The sequence below is a fragment of the Aquarana catesbeiana genome, linkage group LG05 (assembly GCF_042186555.1).
Source record: "Aquarana catesbeiana isolate 2022-GZ linkage group LG05, ASM4218655v1, whole genome shotgun sequence".
NCBI lineage: Eukaryota > Metazoa > Chordata > Amphibia > Anura > Ranidae > Aquarana > Aquarana catesbeiana.
In genome coordinates, this window is record NC_133328.1 from 170,107,874 (window position 1) to 170,126,929 (window position 19,056).

Genomic DNA, 19,056 nt, shown 5'->3' on the forward strand with positions numbered 1-19,056 from the left:
GTGGAAAATAAGTATTTGGTCACCTACAAACAAGCAAGATTTCTGGCTCTCACAGACCCGTATCTTCTTCTTTAAAAGGCTCCTCTGTCCTCCACTTATTACCTGTATTATTGGCACCTGTTTGAACTTGTTATCAGTATAAAAGACACCTGTCCACAACCTCAAATGGTCATACTCCAAACTCCACTATGGTGAAGACCAAAGAGCTGTCGAAGGACACCAGAAACAAAATTGTAGACCTGCACCAGGCTGGGAAGACTCAATCAGCAATAGGCAAGTAGCTTGGTGTGAAGAAATCAAGTGTGGGAGCAAAAATTTGAAAATGGAAGGCATACAAGACCACTGATAAGCTCCCTTGATCTGGGGCTCCATGCAAGATCTCACCCTGTGGGGTCAAAAGGATCATAAGAATGGTGAGCAAAAATCCCAGAACCACACGGGGGGACCTAGTGAATGACCTGCAGAGAGCTGGGACCAAAGTAACAAAGGCTACCATCAGTAACACACTACGCCGCCAGGGACTCAGATCCTGCAGTGCCAGACGTGTCCCCCTGCTTAAGCCAGTACATGTCCAGGCCAGTCTGAGGTTTGCTAGAGAGCATTTGGATGATCCAGAAGAGGATTGGGAGAATGTCATATGATCAGATGAAACAAAAGTAGAACTGTTTGGTAGGAACCCAACTCGTCGTGTTTGGAGGAGAGAGAATGCTGAGTTGCAACCAAAGAACACCATACCTACTGTGAAGCATGGGGGTGGCAACATCATGCTTTGGGGCTGCTTCTCTGCAAATGGAACAGAACGACTGATCCGTGTACATGAAAGAATGAATGGGGCCATGTATTGTGAGATTTTGAGTGCAAACCTCCTCCCATCAGCAAGGGCATTGAGGATGAAACGTGGCTGGGTCTTTCAGCATGACAATGATCCCAAGCAGACCGTCCGGGCAATGAAGGAGTGGCTTCATAAGAAACATTTCAAGGTCCTGGAGTGGGCCAGTCTCCAGATCTCAATCCCATAGAAAACCTTTGGAGGGAGTTGAAAGTCCGTGTTGCCCAGCAACAGCCCCAAAACATCACTGCTCTAGAGGAGATCTGCATGGAGGAATGGGCCAACATACCAGAAACAGTGTGCGACAACCTTGTGAAGACTTACAGAAAACGTTTGACCTCTGTCATTGTCAACAAAGGATATATAACAAAGTATTGAGATGAACTTTTGATATTGACCAAATACTTATTTTCCACCATAATTTGCAAATAAATTCTTTCAAAAATAAGACAATGTGATTGTCTGGATTTGTTTCGACATTTTGACTCTCATAGTTGAAGTATACCTATGATGACAATTACAGGCCTCTCTCATCTTTTTAAGTGGGAGAACTTGCATAATTGGTGGCTGACTAAATACTTTTTTACCCCACTGTAGATAGATAGATATTCTAGGGGGTTTAAATAATTATCTAGTCAAAAATGAAGATTTTAATGTGTGTGAAAAAGGAAATCATTGCTTCAGAGGGGAAGTGGTTAAAGGATATGCATTTTTATGGTACAAATCAAAATCACGTTATGTTACTGCACAGTCTTTTAATATCAGTGCCTAGAGCTAAGTATGACGAGTTCTATACTGCTTCAGGAAGAAGCTAGTCTTAACCACCTGTGGACAGGCAGCCTACACAGACAAAGACGTACCCGTACATCGCTGCCTGCTTCTGGGTTTAGGCCGCGGGCACGTGCGCCCCCTGGTCGGCACCCGCTGTGATTGTACACAGCGGGAGTCTGTCAGCAAGTTCTAGCAAATGATTCATGGGACACCAGCCAGGACCTGCTGATCGCTGTGTATAACCACAGCCCAGAGCAGAGTTAACAAGCAACACAGTGCTCTGTATAGAGAGAATGATCCCTCTGTTTCTCATCCCTGCAAAGCAGGCATGACAAACTAAGGGATCCATTAGTAAAAGCAGCACACAGTACACATATTACGAATAGTTAGGCACACATTTAACCCTATGATCACCCTATGATTAACCCCTTCCCTGCCAGTGTCATTAGCACAGTGACAGTGTATTGTATTACTGATCACTGTATTAATGTCACTGGTGTAGTCAGTGGCAGTCAGTTACCCCCAGCGTCAATGTCAGATTGCCCGCCGCACTATCGCAGTCCCATTATAAGTTGCAGATCACTGACAATTAGTAGTATATAATGAAAAAAAAAAATTATATCAGTTTGTAGGCAATATAACTTTTCAATACACACTTATGCCCCGTACACACGGTCGGATTTTCCGATGGAAAATGTGTGATAGGACCTCGTTGTCAGAAATTCCGACCGTGTGTAGGCTCCATCACACATTTTCCATCGGATTTTCCGACACACAAAGTTTGAGAGCAGGATATAAAATTTTCCGACAACAAAATCGGTTCTCGGAAATTACGATCATGTGTACACAAATCCGACGTACAAAGTGCCACGCATGCTCAGAATAAACAAAGAGATGAAAGCTATTGGCACTGCCCCATTTATAGTCCCGACATACGTGTTTTACGTCACCGTGTTCAGAACGATCGGATTTTCTGACAACTTTGTGTGACCGTGTGTATGCAAGACAAGTTTGAGCCAACATCCGTCTGAAAAAATCCTAGGATTTTGTTGTCGGAATGTCCGAACAAAGTCCGACCGTGTGTACGGGGCATTATTGATATATATATTTTTTTTAATCAAAAGGTATGTAGCAGAACACATTTTGCTCAAAATTTATGAAGAAATTAGATTTTTTTTTTAATATGTTTTATTGTAGAAAGTAAAAAATATTGTTTTTTTTTTCAAAATTTTTGTTAACATCGCAAAAAATAAAAAAAACCCAGTGGTGATCAAATACCACCAAAAGAAAGCTGTATTTGCGTGAAAAAATTATACAAATTTTGTTTGGGTACAGCACTGCATGACCGTGCAATTACCAGTTAAAGTAGCACAGTGCAAAATCTGGTGGTTAAATGAGTTTAGCTAGACTTTGTTCATCCCACACAATCCCAGACAGAAAGCAGAATACACATCCTAAAATCTATTCAAGAACAAAAATATAATATATTGAGGTTTATCAGTCCTTATTGTAGTTGCTGAATTCATTTCATTTTGGCTTTATTTTTCTTCATTTCTGGCGATTCTGCCAGTAACACACCTCTCCAAGGGTAAACTCTTGCTCAGTGTAATTTTCTAAAGGCAAAGCAGCATCGTCACCCTAGGAAAGGAAGTATGTTGGGGCTAAAGAACACCACCTCCTCTCCTCGTATCAATAACATAAGGGGAGGTGTTCTGTAGTTTCCAGAAGATAGCTTGATGAAAACAAAGAAAAAAAAAGCCAAAAAAAAGACATTTAATGCAGCCACCACATCTAATGATTTGTAAGCTGCAACATTATTGGTTTTGAGGTTTAATACCACTTTAAAGCAATTGTCTTGTGTATACCTTCATGCCTTTGGAATGTCAAAGAGTAAAGTGCAAAGAGATAGATTACTGCTTTTAAAAATCAAATATTCCGCGCTTAGGAGGAGAAAAAAAATGCAGCCCCCCCCCCCGACACAGAATATCACCTAGGTGAGATTCAAAACTGACAAGATTCTATAATAGGGGAATTGGCGCTGTTCAACCGCGTATGCAATGGATATTAATCATAAATATAAAGATAGATAAAAAGAAATGAATGAATATAATAGATCATATATAATCATATATAAGTGAGAATACCCCAAAACAATACACTATACTATAAAGTGCAAAACACATATATGTGACCTGACATATATCAAATAAATGGTAATCCACAAAAAGTCTTTAGCAGTGATATAAAATACCAAGCAACATGTAACAAAAAATCATCTAAAACCACTCTAAATCATTTTGATAAAGTGTCCAACAGGTGGTATTGGTGTGCAAAGTGATGATAAAAAATCCAGTGTCCTAAAAGACTCAATATAGTCTGAAAAAACTGACGTATCAATCCAATAAATTAAAGAAATTCTTAATGTGGTAAGTGCTCCCGGTCTTCCGCTGCACCCCCAATCGTGCCCTCACTCACCAGAGTGCCCAACCCCTGCAGGGGTAACAGGCATGTAGGTTAGGATCCAGCAATGATGTTCCTCAGCCCGGTTGCCGTCCTTCCCTTCTCCAATGCAGCGATGTCCTCACCTTCACGTGTTCACCTGGAAATCTCTGTTGAGAGAGACGTCACTTGCCACGGAAGCGGAAGCATAGGAAGCCGGAAGCGTAGTGTGTTGAATTGGCGGCACGTTGTAGCGCTCATTTTTATTCTGTGCTACGGGGTTTATCTGGAGTTGAGCGAGCCGAGTGGAGGAAGAAACTCAAGAGAGACTTTATTGCTACGGATTTACTGAAGAAAGCTGTGTTACCTTGTCTTTGACTTGCTTTAATGCTTAACGCTGGGGATTAAAAAGAGGACATCGCTGCATTGGAGAAGGGAAGGACGGCAACCGGGCTGAGGACTATCACCAAGGAACATCATTGCTGGATCCTAACCTACATGCCTGTTACCCCTGCAGGGGTTGGGCACTCTGGTGAGTGAGGGCACGATTGGGGGTGCAGTGGAAGACCGGGAGCACTTACCACATTAAGAATTTCTTTAATTTATTGGATTGATACGTCAGTTTTTTCAGACTATATTGAGTCTTTTAGGACACTGGATTTTTTATCATCACTTTGCACACCAATACCACCTGTTGGACACTTTATCAAAATGATTTAGAGTGGTTTTAGATGATTTTTTGTTACATGTTGATTGGTATTTTATATCACTGCTAAAGACTTTTTGTGGATTACCATTTACTTGATATATGTCAGGTCACATATATGTTTTTTGCACTTAGCACTTTATAGTATAGTGTATTGTTTTGGGGTATTCTCACTTATATATGATTTTTATTATATTCAATCAATTCTTTTGATCTATCTTTATATTTATGATTAATATCCATTGCATACGCAGTTGAACAGCGCCAATTCCCCTATTATAGATTACTGCTTTTGCTACATATAATCTAAAATGGCCTGGACACGTGTTGATACCCCTATTAAAAAAAAATTGAATCACAGTAATATATCAAACTGCTTTCTGTAACTAGATTCTTCAATCTTGTAATCAGCCAGTCTAGTCTAGTCAAGATTTTTTGGCTGTACTTCACCTATGGATTACAGGAGTGCAGTTCGTTCTTCACTCAAATTATCCGACTTCCGCAGACTATGGGTTAAAGCGGATGTCACAGAGCTGGTCCAGGCTCTGAAAAAATCCTGACTATATGGTTGAGAACCACCCAGATTCTTGGACCGGCAGCTGGCTCAGCTTCAGCCGCTCACGCCACTTTCACAGCCCAGCGCTCTAGTGAGTGCTGGAGGAGAAGAGCAGAGAGCCAGGGACTGACCGCTCAGTTCTTGGTCTTTGAGCCGGCAGGGGACAGATGCAGCATCGGACCGAGGCTGCATTCACCTAGGCGAGTAAAGGTTTTGTTTTTGTTATTTTTATGAATCCCATATTTCTTTTAAGCTACTTTCACATAGAGATGTAAATTTTCCGGAAATTTCCGTTTTCTTGGGGAAAAAACTGAAATTTTCGGAAAAATTTAAAAAAAATGCTACATTAGCACTTTTTTGCCTTTTTAAGATTGAAAGTCATTCTGCTACTTTAGGAACATAAAATATGAGTATGGACAATTTGACTTGGCATAAAATTATCACAACTAGTATATTAAAAATATAGTGTAGCCAAACAATTATCACAAACAGAATTTACCTTTTTATAATATTTATTTGTAACAAAGGGGGCAACAATCTCCTGAACTGCTTACTAGTTTATGTGGAACAGCGAAAAAGACTCCACAAAACAAATTTCAAAACCAAAAGTAACAATTTTTCATATTTCCTCTCCACAGTATTAAATAAAAATAAAAACCCCATTCTCATAAAAAGAATTGAAGATGGGGGAAGTGTTAAGAGAGTGGGACTAAGTTTCAATGGACATTTAATCAGAATCATTTTCTGAGCTGAAATTGTCAGTATCCGTCTCTGCTTCTGCAGCTACTCTTTTTTGTCCGTCATCACAATTAGGAACTTCTAAAAACTTAAGGTTTGACCGGACCGGTTCTTATTACAATAGCAGCACAGCACCTCCTAAAGGAAGAAATGCATACTGTTCTTGCATTGGAGGGTTCAGTTTGTTACCTAGGACTTGCTTGTCCTTACTCATGGCACAGAAATTAGAATAATCTGATATCATACATTTTTTTTAGAAATGATTTGGAAAATATTTGAACACCCTATCTTAAAATATTTTATTCATCATTAAAATAATATTCCACAATTTTTTTTTTCTTTTTTCAATTTTTTGGAAAAAAAACGGGCCTTCACATCTCTCCTTTCACACTGGGGTGGGGGGGGGGGGCGTTAGCGGTAAAGTGCCGCTTATTTTAGCGGCACTTTACCGCTGTAATAGCGGCACTTTTTGGGCCGCTAGAGGAGGTGCTTTTAACCCTCGCTAGAGGCCGAATAAAGGGTTAATAGGGCCCACAAAGCGCCGCAGCAGTGGCCACTGATTTCATTGGCAGGGGCGGTGGAGGAGCAGTGTATACACCGTTCCTCCACCGCCCAGAAGATGCTGCTTGCAAGACTTTTTCTAAAGTCCTGCAAGCGCACCGCTCCAGTGTGAAAGCACTCAGGCTTTCACACTGGGGCTGCAGGGAAAGCGTTTTTCAGGCGCTATTTTGAGCCCTTTAGCACCTGAAAAACACCTCAGTGTGAAAGTAGTCTTAAATGGAGAAAAGCAGTCACTCTGCTGTTTAGTATCAGTGTGTGCACCACTCTGAACATGCACCAGAGAAAGTAATGGACAGAGTTGCCCGAGGAGATCAGAAAGAAAATTACAGACCAGCATGTCAGAAGTAAAGGCTAGAATTGCAAATAATAAGAATAATCTTAAGGTCCATAAAGTGTAGCCAACCACCCTGGACTTATGCACAAGAGGAAAAACAACCCCAGGTTGGACAGGATAGTGTGAATGGTAGACAAGTAGCCAAGGAAAGCTTTCAAAGAAATACCAGCTGAAATGCAAGGTCAAGGTACATCAGTACGATTTCACCATCTGTTGCATTTTGAGCGACAGTGTGCTTAAAGAAAGAGGACCCAGGAGGTCTTTACTGTTGAAGGAAAAACATAAAAGCCAGGGCGTAATTTGCATACTGACAAGCTACGATGCTTCTGGGAAATGTCCTTTGGACAGATCAGACAAACTGGAGCTTTTTTGGCAAGACACATCAGCTCTATGTTTACAGATGAAAAAATGAAGCTTTCAAAGAAAAGAACATTGTACCCACTTGGTCAAGTTTTGGGGCAGCATTGCTGCATTTGACACCCTTGCATCTGTGCAGGCACAATAAAATCTCAAGACTAGCAAGAATTTCAGGAGTGAAACATACTGCCTAGTGTCAGGATGCTGTGTTTCAGTCCCAGGTCAGGGGTTTTCCCATAGGATAAAGGGGTTGATTTACTAAAACTGGAGAGTGCTAAATATAGTGCAGCTCTGAGCAGAAACCAGTCAGCTTCCAATTTTTTTTTTTTGTCAAAGCTTAATTGAATAAGCTGCTGCTAGAAGCCGATTGGCTACCATGCATAGGTTCATCAGATTTTGCACTCTCCAGTTTTAGCAAATCAACCCAAAAAGTCAAAAACACACAGCCAAGCATGGCTAATGCCGTGTACACAAGATCGGACTTTTCAGCAACAAAAGTCCGACAGACTTTCAACAGACTTTTGGCGGACTTCCGACTGACTTTCTAACGAACGGTCTCGCTTACACACGATCACACCAAAGTCCAACGGATTCATACGGGATGACATACACCGGACTAAAATAAGGAAGTTAATAGCCAGTAGCCAATAGCTGCCCTAGCGTGGGTTTTTGTCCGTCGGACTAGCATACAGACGAGTGGATTTCTGGGTCCGGCGCAGTTACTACGTAAAGATTTGAAGCATGTTCCAAATTTAAAGTCCTTCAGATTTTCAAATGGAAAAGTCAGCTGAAGGTCCAATGAAGCCCACACACGATCGGATTGTCCGTCGGACCAGGCCAGTTGAAAAGTCCGACCGTGTGTACGCTGCATAAGAAGCAAACACTGGACTATTCTGAAGCAGTCTTCTATGAGCCTTAATCTGAATCACCCATGGAAAGAGCTGAATCATTCAGTCTGGAGAAGGCACCCTATAAACCTGAGAAAACTGGACAGTTTGTTCAGGAGTGGGACAAATTATCTTTTGGCAGAAATACAGAATTCATTATAGTAATTGCCTCTAAATGGTTGAGCAACAAAATATTAGGTAAAGGTTCTCATAATTTCGTTTTGAGATTTGGTGTTTACTGGTTTAAAACAGGATTTTTTGATAGAAAACATAATATATATTTACTTTTTTCTAACACCCTAGAGAATAAAATGGCGGTCATTGCAATACTTTATGTCACAACGTATTTTGGGAAAAAATACACTTTTTTGAATAAAAAAATAAAACAACAGTAAAGTTTGCCCAATATTGTGAAAGATCAATTTACACCGAGTAAATTGATACCCAACATGTCACGCTTCAAAAATTTGCGCCTGCTCGTGTAATGGCGACAAACTTTTACCCTTAAAAGTCTCCATAGGTAATGTTTAAAAAATTCTGCAGGTTGCATATTTTGAGTTACAGAGGAGAGCCAAGGCTAGAATTATTGCTCTCGCTCTAACGATCGTTACGATACCTCACATGTGTGGTTTGAACGCTGTTTACATATGCGGGCGCTACTCATGTATGTGTTTGCTTCTGTGCGCAAGCTCGGCGGAACGGGGCGCGTTAACATTTTTTTTTTTTTTTTTTTAAAGAACAGTGTAAAAAAATATGTGTCACTTATTCCTATCACAAGGAATGTAAACATCCATTGTAATAGAAAAAAGCATGGCAGGACCTCTTAAATATGAGATCTGGGGTCAAAAAGCCCTCGGATATCATATTTACACTAAAATGCAATAATTAAAAAAAAAAAAAAAAAAAAAGTAAAAGTAATTTCATTTTTTTTTTTTTTTTTAAATGTCCCTTTAAGACCCCTTTCACACCGAGCCGCCCATAGCGTCGGCGGTAAAATGCCGCTATTTTTAGCGGCATTTTACCGTCGGATTTGCGGCGCATTTCGGCCGCTATCGGGGCGCTTTTACCCCCCGCTAGCAGCCGAGAAAGGGTTAAAACCGCCCGCAACGCGCTGCAATAGCGGAGTGTTGCTGGCGGTATCACAGCGCTGCCCCATTGATTTCAATGGGGAGCAGCGGTGGAGGAGCGGTAAACACACCGCTCCTTCACCGCTCCAAAGAAGCTGCTGGCAGGACTTTTCCTGACGTCCTGCCAGCGCACCGCTCCAGTGTGAAAGCCCTCGGGCTTTCACACTGGAAACAATGGAGCAGCTGTTTGAGGGCGGATTGCAGGCGCTATTTTTAACGCTATAGCACCTGTAAAACGCCCCGGTGTGAAAGGGGTCTAAGAGCTATGGGCAGAAGTGACGTTTTGACGTCGCTTCCGCCCTGCAATGGTATGGAGCTAGGTGGGGGCCATCTTCCCCTCACTCAGCTCCATACCACACACGGAGAAGGATCCGATTGCCTCCGCCGGTGCCGGCAGCTCCGGTAAATGGCGGAGGCCACCGGAGCGCAGCGGGAGGGAGTCCTCTCCCCTCACCGATAAAAGTGATCCTGCACCAAATCTGCCATAGAGACCACTTTTATCAGAAAGCCGACCCTCCACTCTTGAAGAAGATACCGGGGTTATGGTACCTAGCTGCTGCCATAACAATATTGCTCTTCAAACAGCCGGTGTATAACGATGGCGGGCAGCCGGTAAGTGGTTAAAATATTCTACTGAATCAAAACTAACATCAGTTTTTTTTTTAATTGAATATGGAAAACGATGGATGCCAATTACTTGTCAGTTTCAAGTTAATTCAGAGAAAATTGTGGGTTCTTTTTTAATGGAGGTGTACCAAAAAAAAAAAAAAAGGATCCCTTGATGTTTTAACAGAAATCTATTTCCTTTAACCTAAAAAGTGTTTCAAAGAAGAGCACTCAATCTTACAACACACCCTGTAGGCATGCAGATAAACATGTAGATGCCTACATACAGTATTTACAGGCGCAACCTACAGTACATTTATCAGTCTTGTGAGTAATTGAAAGGTGAGAAGTGATGTTGCTGGAGAAGGCAGATTTAAGAGATTTAACTAGCAATGAAAATTCAGCAAATCAGTCGAGATACTCATTACTTGTTCTCAAAGCAATAGCAATCTGAAACAACACCAATTGTAGAAGAGCCTATTCAAACCATTGCTAAAGATATTTACAAACTGCAGTTCATAAGGGGACTGGGCAAAGTGTTGAAACGGAGAAAGAAAAACAGAGCATGGGTTTGGATAAAAAGAGAGAGGGGATCAAAAACGAATGAAGGGGATGAGTATAATTTTTTGTCCAGTATAATAAAGGGCAATTGATAACATCATCTCAGCCTAGGCAAAGCCACTTGCCTGAAGCTTAAAGTGGAGTTCCACCTAAATCTGAACTTTTGCTTTTTGGATTCCTCCCCCCCCTCCGGTGTCACATTTGGCACCTTTCAGGGGGGAGGGGGGAGCAGATACCTGTAATACAGGTATTTGCTCCCACTTCCGGGCATAGATCACCGCAGGCTCCGCGGCAATCTAAGCCATGTCCGGCCCCTCCCCGCTGTCTTCTGGGAGACACACAGGTCCCAGAAGACAGCAGGGACCAGTGAGGACGCGCAGCGTGACTCGTGTATGCGCAGTAGGGAACCAGACTGTGAAGCTGCAAGGCTTCACTTCCTTATTCCCTTACTGAAGATGGTGGCGCCTCCACCCAAGAGCCGAGGGACTGATCGGCTTCAGGTGAGGACATCGCGGGCGCCCTGGACAGGTATGTTCCAAATTTTAAAAGTCAGCAGCTGCAGCAAAAAAAAAAAAAAAACATTTGGCAGGACTCCGCTTTAAGGGTTTTTAATGACAAAAATACAGGTTTATAAATTGCAACGTCAGGAATTTATTAATGCAGACATGTAAAGTTACTGAAAGGTCCACTTACAGAGGGGATGGATTCAGACCCCCTTAAATTTTTCACTCTTTGTTATATTGCAGCCATTTGCTAAAATCATTTAAGTTCATTTTTTCCTCATTAATGTACACACAGCACCCCATATTGACAGAAAAACACAGAATTGTTGACATTTTTGCAGATTTATTAAAAAAAGAAAAACTGAAATATCACATAGTCCTAAGTATTTACACCCTTTGCTCAGTATTTAGTAGAAGCACCCTTTCGATCTAATACAGTCATGAGTCTTTTAGGGAAAGATGCAACAAGTTTTTCACACCTGGATTTGGGGATCCTCTGCTATTCCTCCTAGCAGATCCTCTCCAGTTCTGTCAGGTTGGATGGTAAACGTTGGTGGACAGTCATTTTTAGGTCTCTCCAGAGATGCTCAATTGGGTTTAAGTCAGGGCTCTGGCTGGGCCATTCAAGAACAGTCACAGAGTTGTTGTGAAGCCACTCCTTCCTTATTTTAGCTGTGTGCTTAGGGTCATTGTCTTGTTGGAAGGTAAACCTTCGGCCCAGTCTGAGGTCCTGAGAACTCTGGAGAAGGTTTTCTTCCAAGATATATCTGTACTTGGCCGCATTCATCTTTTCTTCGAATGCAACCAGTCGTCCTGTCCCTGCAGCTGAGAAACACCCCCACAGCATGATGCTGCCACCACCATGCTTCACTGTTGGGACAGTATTGGACAGGTGATGAGCAGTGCCTGGTTTTCTCCACACATACTGCTTAGAATTAAGGCCAAAAAGTTCTATCTTGGTCTCATCAGACCAGGGAATCTTATTTCTCACCATCTTTGAGTCCTTCAGGTGTTTTTTAAGCAAACTCCATGTGGGCTTTCATGTGTGCACGGAGGAGAGGTTTTCGTCGGGCTACTCTGCCATAAAGCCCCAACTGGTGGAGGGCTGCATTGATGGTTGACTTTCTACAACTTTCTCCCATCTCCCGACTGCATCTCTGGAGCTCAGCCACAGTGAATTTTGGGTTTTTCTTTACCTCTAACACCAAGGCTCTTCACCCCCGATAGCTCAGTTTGGCCGGACGGCTAGCTCTAGGAAGGGTTCTGATCGTCCCAAACGTCTTCCATTTAAGGATTATGAAGGCCATTGTGCTCCTAGGAACCTTAAGTGCAGCAGAATTTTTTTTTTAGCCTTGGCCAGATCTGTGCCTTGCCACAATTCTGTCTCTGAGCTCTTCAGGCAGTTCCTTTGAACTCATGATTCTCATTTGCTCTGACATGCACTGTGAGCTGTAAGGTCTTATATAGACAGGTGTGTGGCTTTCCTAATCAAGTCCAATCAGTATAATCAAACACAACTGGACTCAAATGAAGGTGTAGAACCATCTCAAGGATGATCAGAAGAAATGGACAGCACCGAGTTAAATATATGAGTGTCACAGCAAAGGGTCTGAATACTTAGGACCATGTGATATTTCAGTTTTTCTTTTTTAATAAATCTGCAAAAATGTCAACAATTCTGTGTTTTTCTGTCAATATGGGGTACTGTGTGTACATTAATGAGGAAAAAAATGAACTTAAATGATTTTAGCAAATGGCTGCAATATAACAAAGAGTGAAAAATTTAAGGGGGTCTGAATACTTTTCGTCCCCACTGTATAACCACTTGTCTACCAGCACCATTTTATAAATGAAGACTGCTAGACTGGAATTTTAAATACACACAGTTTAAATTTGTTCAGCAGGTCAGGTGGAAGTGTTGCAAAGAACTATTCTTATACAGTATGTGAACAGTTCTGTTGGGATAGATAAATAGTAAAAGAAAGAACCTGGATTAGCTTTTTTTGTCTATCTCATCCTGGTCTTAGGACCAAAAATATAGGTATTTGGTCACACCAGCAAATCAGATGAGTTATTTCTCCCCCAAAAGAGATTCTGTGACCAAATATTAGGTTGGATTAACATTGTTCTGCAAGCGTTGCAGCATAGTGGTACCACACATACAGAGGTATAAATGGGCCCATGTAGTTTCCCTTGCATAGATGTAAACCAGAGATGTTTCTACTTGAAATGCATTTTCATATGGTAAAATGCATGAGTTTTGCGGCATGAAAATTAAGAAATGTAAAAAAAAGGTCCTTAAATTTCTGGTCACATGACCAAAACTAGAGGAATTCTTGGACAGTATAATACCCATGAAGTATTTGAGCTTCTATTCATCTCCTAGCAAGACTGTTAAAAGTTTTAAAATAAGAACAGAGTATACATCTGCCTCAAGCTAAACATTTATTTCATTCATCGGTATATACAACTAACGGTAACATGTCTGCGGGCCTTCAGTAAAGTTGCGAGGAAAAGCGCACACATCTTCTGCACCTCCTATGGTGAAATATTTGTCAATTCCCCTTTACCCTTTTTTGCTGTTAAATTCTCAATAAGCATCTAATCTGTCCCTCTGCTGCTGCACGCCTGGCCCTGGGCTTCCATCTTTCTTATGCCATTGAGAGATAATTTTTTCAGATTCGTGCAGCTGGCCAACTGATGATGTTGGGATGCAGGATGTGAAGTTTACACAATGAAATGGTGTTGGCAAAGTCAGTGTGATCCCATGTAATGACACCTTTGCTGTAACTATGAAATTTAATTTTCATAAAAAATGATGTAATAGTACACCAAACAAGCCGCTAAGAATGAAATTTATTACATTTATTAAAATATCCATTTCATTAACATAGTTATCACTTCTCCAAACTTACCAGGCTCCCATGGTTTAATAGGCCAAGGCTCATCTTTGAGGGGGTTCAATTTGCTAGCAGTCATGGCCTTATATTCCTGTCCTGCTACACGTTTTAAATAGTCTTTGTTTTCCTCAGTAAGGTGTTCATCCCACCAAGTGGCAGTCTGTTTGCATCGTACAAACACAACAGCGGACATATGGCTGTTGGCAAACAAGAAAGATCAATATTACATGAAGGCTTATTTAATGAAGTAGCATGAAGAGGTACATTAATACACACGTTACAGTGACCTAAAACATGCAGTATGAATTAGAATTAAATTAAAATAGATGTAACGCAATACATATCTAGAAAAATCCTAAAGTCATAAGCATGTAGCATAGGTAAGAAATAAATACTATGACCAGAATTATTTAGCAGGCACTAGATGAAGCCACTTTTTGCCTAAGGCGTAAGAGCCCAGCTACCAGCATTCCTAAGCACATTTTTATTTAATTTTTTTCAATATTTACAAAATTTGTGCAGCACATTCCAAACCAAACTGAGAATATACAACATCAAATAAGATGCTATAAAGCTGCCTGTATTGAGCTAGCACTTATAGGGGAAACAAAACATAAAAATATAATAAAAAGAGCCCGGAAAAGAAAATTGAAAGAGGAAGCACATTCTTAGGGCTCCTTCACACAGACGTGTCCGTGTACGGAGCCCACTCTGCTCAGCGGGGCCCGCTGAACAGGCAGATGACAGGGCCGTTGCTGCACATTGTGCAGCGACGGACCTGTCAGAGCGCCGCTCTCCCCTATGGGGGAATCGGATGACGACGGACCGTAGAGTCCGTCGTCACCCGATCCGATAACGGATGGAAAAGTAGGTTTTTCCTCCGTCACACTTTTTCGGATCAGAGCGGGTCGGATGTCAGCGGACATGTCACTGCTGACATCCGACTCTCCATAGACCTCCATGGAGTGTCCGTTCAGGTCCGCCTAAAAAACTGACAGGCGGACCTGAACGGATCGGCCGTGTGAAAGAGGCCTTACTCAAAGAGCATCCTCACATATAACATGTAAAACTGATGTAAAGTAATAGAAGTGTGGATGAATGTATTTTAATATAAAAAAAAAAAAAAGAAGGGGGAGAGAAGTTGTATATAAACAACCACTATCAAGTCGACTGACTCCTAGGGTAATTCTGAATATCTAGATAGATGCTAATTAGGCCCCATGTAGACTGCTGCTGCTAAACGGATGTTCAGAGGCAGTTGGACACTTTTTTCAGCTGCCCCTGAACTCAATGTTATCTTATGTGTACATGTACACAGGTTTGTTTATTGTCGTTTTTAGGCAGTTGCGTTTAGAGGCCTTTTTTTGAAGGCAAAAAAATGAGTTCAGATGCCGAAGTTTCCGACGTTTCAGACGCCAAACATTTCTAAACGTGGCAACCTACGTTTAGCAGCGTTTTATCTATAGGCGTTTTTTTGTTTTTGGTCATTAAAAAAAAAAGACAGTTTTTTTGAAACGCTTCTAAACACAAACGTGGCAAAACGCAGCTAAACAAGGCACGTAAACGCGGCAAAACTGATGTTTTAAATGTGGGTTACTATCTGTCAAGTTAAATCATTCAGGAGAGGTTGTAAAAACGTCCCATGTACATGAAGAATGGGTTGATTTACTAAAACTGGGAAGTGCAAAAGTGGAGCAGCTGTGCATAGTAGCCAATCAGCTATGAACTTCAGCTTGCTCAATTAAGCTTTTGACAAAAAAAACCTGGAAGCAGATTGGTTTCTGTGCAGAGCTGCACCAGATTTTGCACTCTCCAGGTTTTAGTAAATCAACTCCCAAGTGTCTTTCTTGAAATCTAGGATAAAATGTCACTTTTCTGGCTGGAGAGGATGACGGGGAAGAGGGTCATTCTTCGTGGCTAAATAGGCATATCCAGGGAACTTTAGGAAGTCGTATGGAGGGAACCCCATACAATGTAATTGAGAACCAGGTCAAAGAACACAGAAATTTTACTGCACGTCCAAAAATGATGATACAGCGAGGGACAAAGAAAGTCACACCAAGAGCACTCGGATGTAGCAGGATTCACTTCATCATTTAGAAATGGGAGATAGGTTCTATGTATCAGTTTAAACCAGTGATGGCGAACCTTGGTACCCCAGATGTTTTGGAACTACATTTCCCATGATGCTCATGCACTCTGCAGTGTAGTTGAGCATCATGGGAAATGTAGTTTCAAAACATCTGGTTCACCATCACTGGTTTAAACTCATTTTCTCATTTACAATGAGTTTGCGAGTCCTGAGATAGCCCTCAAGAAACTTCTCTGCAACCAGTGCAACTGGAAGGTCCTTCAACAAAGCTTTCATTAAAGTCAGTGGATGAGCCTATGTCAGTTGAAGAACCAGTTGTGAGTAAAGATCCGAGATAGAGTATAAACCCCCATGGCGTATTGTCGAATAAAGAAACAATCTTTGAAGAGAATCCTTCTGGCGGTGATAACATGACTTGGCATAACCTTCCAGCTGATAATGAAAAATATGGTGGAGAAGTAGGTGCTACTCCTTTGATTTATTTATAGAAGGAATAATTCATTCTGAGTCAAGAAGTAAACAGAGAGGACACCATTGTCAATCTAGAAACTTTTTTTTTTTTTTTTTTTTTATAAATGCTGGTATTTTTCAAAGCTTGTGCTTAGCAATAACTGTATAATGTAATAAGCATTGAATTGTAGGACTGGATGTGCATTTTGTATCTATATCCAAACGTCCAGTGGTCCACAGCTTGTCACTATTTAAATAATGTTACACCAACATTTCATATTCCTGATACATGCCTGCTGTACCATGTACTTGTATGAAAAAGTTCTCTTTATATATCTTTTTTGTGTGAAATCCCTGGCATTCCTGCCAGTCCCTCTGCTTTGCAATTAAAAACTGACCACATAATCCATGAGAAAAGTGTAGTCAGTTTTCCGGCTGGGAACTCAGCCCGTTCTGCTCCAATGATCAGACTTCTGCTTACACACCCAACACACAGTTGTTCGCAGTAAAGACCTGTTCACTGCCGTTTCTCCACCCTCTAAGGCTGGATTCACACCTATGCATTTTTAGTGCTTTTTGCATATTTGCACTACAATCCATTTAGCATGGTTTCCTATGGAACATGTTCTGTAGTGCAAATCTGCAAAATGCAAAAAGCATTAAAAATGCATAGGTGTGAATCCAGCCTGACTCTCCGAGCTCCCTTTTCAGCTGAGAACAGAAGGAATGTGATCCCCTTTAAAAAAAAGGGGGAAAAAATATTTTGCCTTTCAGCTCTATTTTAACCACTTCAATACCGCGCCATAGCCGAAAGATGGGTAGAGTGCGGCTCTCTAGTTCTGGAAGAGTGTCTATGGACGTCATCCCAGAACTAGGGGTGCGCATCTTCACTGGTCTCATGATTCAATAACGATTATCTGGTCAACGATTCTGCGATGCATCAAGATTACTGACGTGCTCCCACTTCCGCTTGAACCGCCTAGGCGGCCCTTCCTTCCTGCAATCTTCTGGGACACATCACAGGTCCCAGAAGATTGCCCGGCTATGCAGGACAGCGCAGTGAGACATGTGCACCCGGCTGTGAAGCTGTAAGCTGTCACAGCCGGATGCCCACAGTAGTATTACCAGCGTGGTGGACAGGCAGGGGAGGGAATGGAGGGTTTGGGTGGCCACGTCACTGGATTGTGGGACAGGTGAGCACACTAGGAGTTAACACAGTGGAATGTGCAAACGGGGGGAAGCCGGGGAAATGTCAGCACAGAGCACGTGTAGGAGCCAGTGTAAGTAGAGTACAAACACATTCGTACTCTACATACTGCTGTTAAAATACTGTGTGGTCATAAATGCAGAGTTATAATCCATTAAGTGCCCACCGCTGTATGTGCATTTTATAATGCATTTTAAAATATATGCAGCTTCATAACTCATTTCTTGGTGTGTGTATAACTGTATAGGCTGCTCATGTGACTGCCCGGTCCGGCCCACCTCTCTCCTCTCACGTCTCTCTTCTCTCCTGACGTCAGTGGGAGTTCTCAGCCCCGCCCACTGACTGTAGCTATCAGATCAGAAGAGAGGCGGGCTGGGCTGATGTCAGGAAAGATGTGAGAGGAGAGAGGAGGGCCAGACCTGGCAGTCACATGAGCGGCATATACAGTTATTCACACACTAAGAAATGAGGTATGAAGCTGCATATATTTTAAAAAACACATACAGCGGAGGCCACTTAATGGATTATAACTCTACATTTATTACAAAAGTTATTTTGACAGATACGCTCAGAGCGCTCTTCCGGGAGGGGCGGGTCAAGTCGGGATGACGTCACCCGACATCGATTTTACAGGTCGCATGCATCGATGACACCCAAATCGATGCAGCGATTAAATAACATAGCCCTACACAGAACACGCCTCCCGCGCACCCCCTGGGGCACGCATCAGCATGCTCTGTGACCGATGTATCCTTTAGACACAGCTGATCACAGATCGAGGTAAAGGACCAATCACAGCGGCCCTTTACCATGTGATCAGCTGTGTCCAATCAAAGCTGATCACATGTAAACAAACTTGTCGGTTATCAGCATTCCTTTCCTCACGCACTGTCACTGTGTGAGGAAAGGAGAGCTGATAACTGGCAAGGCACATTTACACTGATTGGAAGTTCAGCCACATAAGTGCTGCCTATCAGTGCAGCATCATCAGTGCCTCCTTGTCAGTGCCCATCAGTGCATCCCCATCAGCACTCCTTAAATGCATCCCCATCAGTGCATCCCCATCAGCGCCCATCATCAGCACCCATAAATCTTATAACAAACAAAGAGAAACATTTTTATTTCAAAATTTTCTGTCTTTTTTTGTTTGTTTAGCAAAAAAAAATAAAAAACCCAGCGGTGAATAAATACCACCAAAAGAAAGCTTGGCTTCCCAAAAAAAAAAAAAAAAAAAAAAAAAAAAGCTGAGTTAGACTTACCGGTAACTCCTTTTCTGAGAGTCTTCCAGGACAGCCTATAAGACCTTGGGCTCCTCCTACCAGGACAGGAAACACGTTACCGCCACCAGATAAAAGGGCGGTCCTCCAGGCCCCGTGTCAGTCTTCTTAAGAACCGTAGGATGTCCCTGCAAAACATGCATAATACACATAAC

At 41.9% G+C, this 19,056-nt stretch overlaps 1 protein-coding gene across 3 annotated transcripts in view; it reads right to left on the reverse strand.

Moving 5' to 3' along the window:
• The window catches only part of MRPL3 (mitochondrial ribosomal protein L3), a 197,071-nt gene that overhangs the window by 163,639 nt on the left and 14,376 nt on the right, over positions 1–19,056 (reverse strand). For all 3 annotated transcript variants that reach the window (XM_073630340.1, XM_073630341.1, XM_073630342.1), the window contains exon 2: positions 13,891–14,072. In XM_073630340.1, coding sequence (XP_073486441.1) covers positions 13,891–14,072 — 182 coding nt within the window. The remainder of the gene's footprint in view (positions 1–13,890; positions 14,073–19,056) is intronic.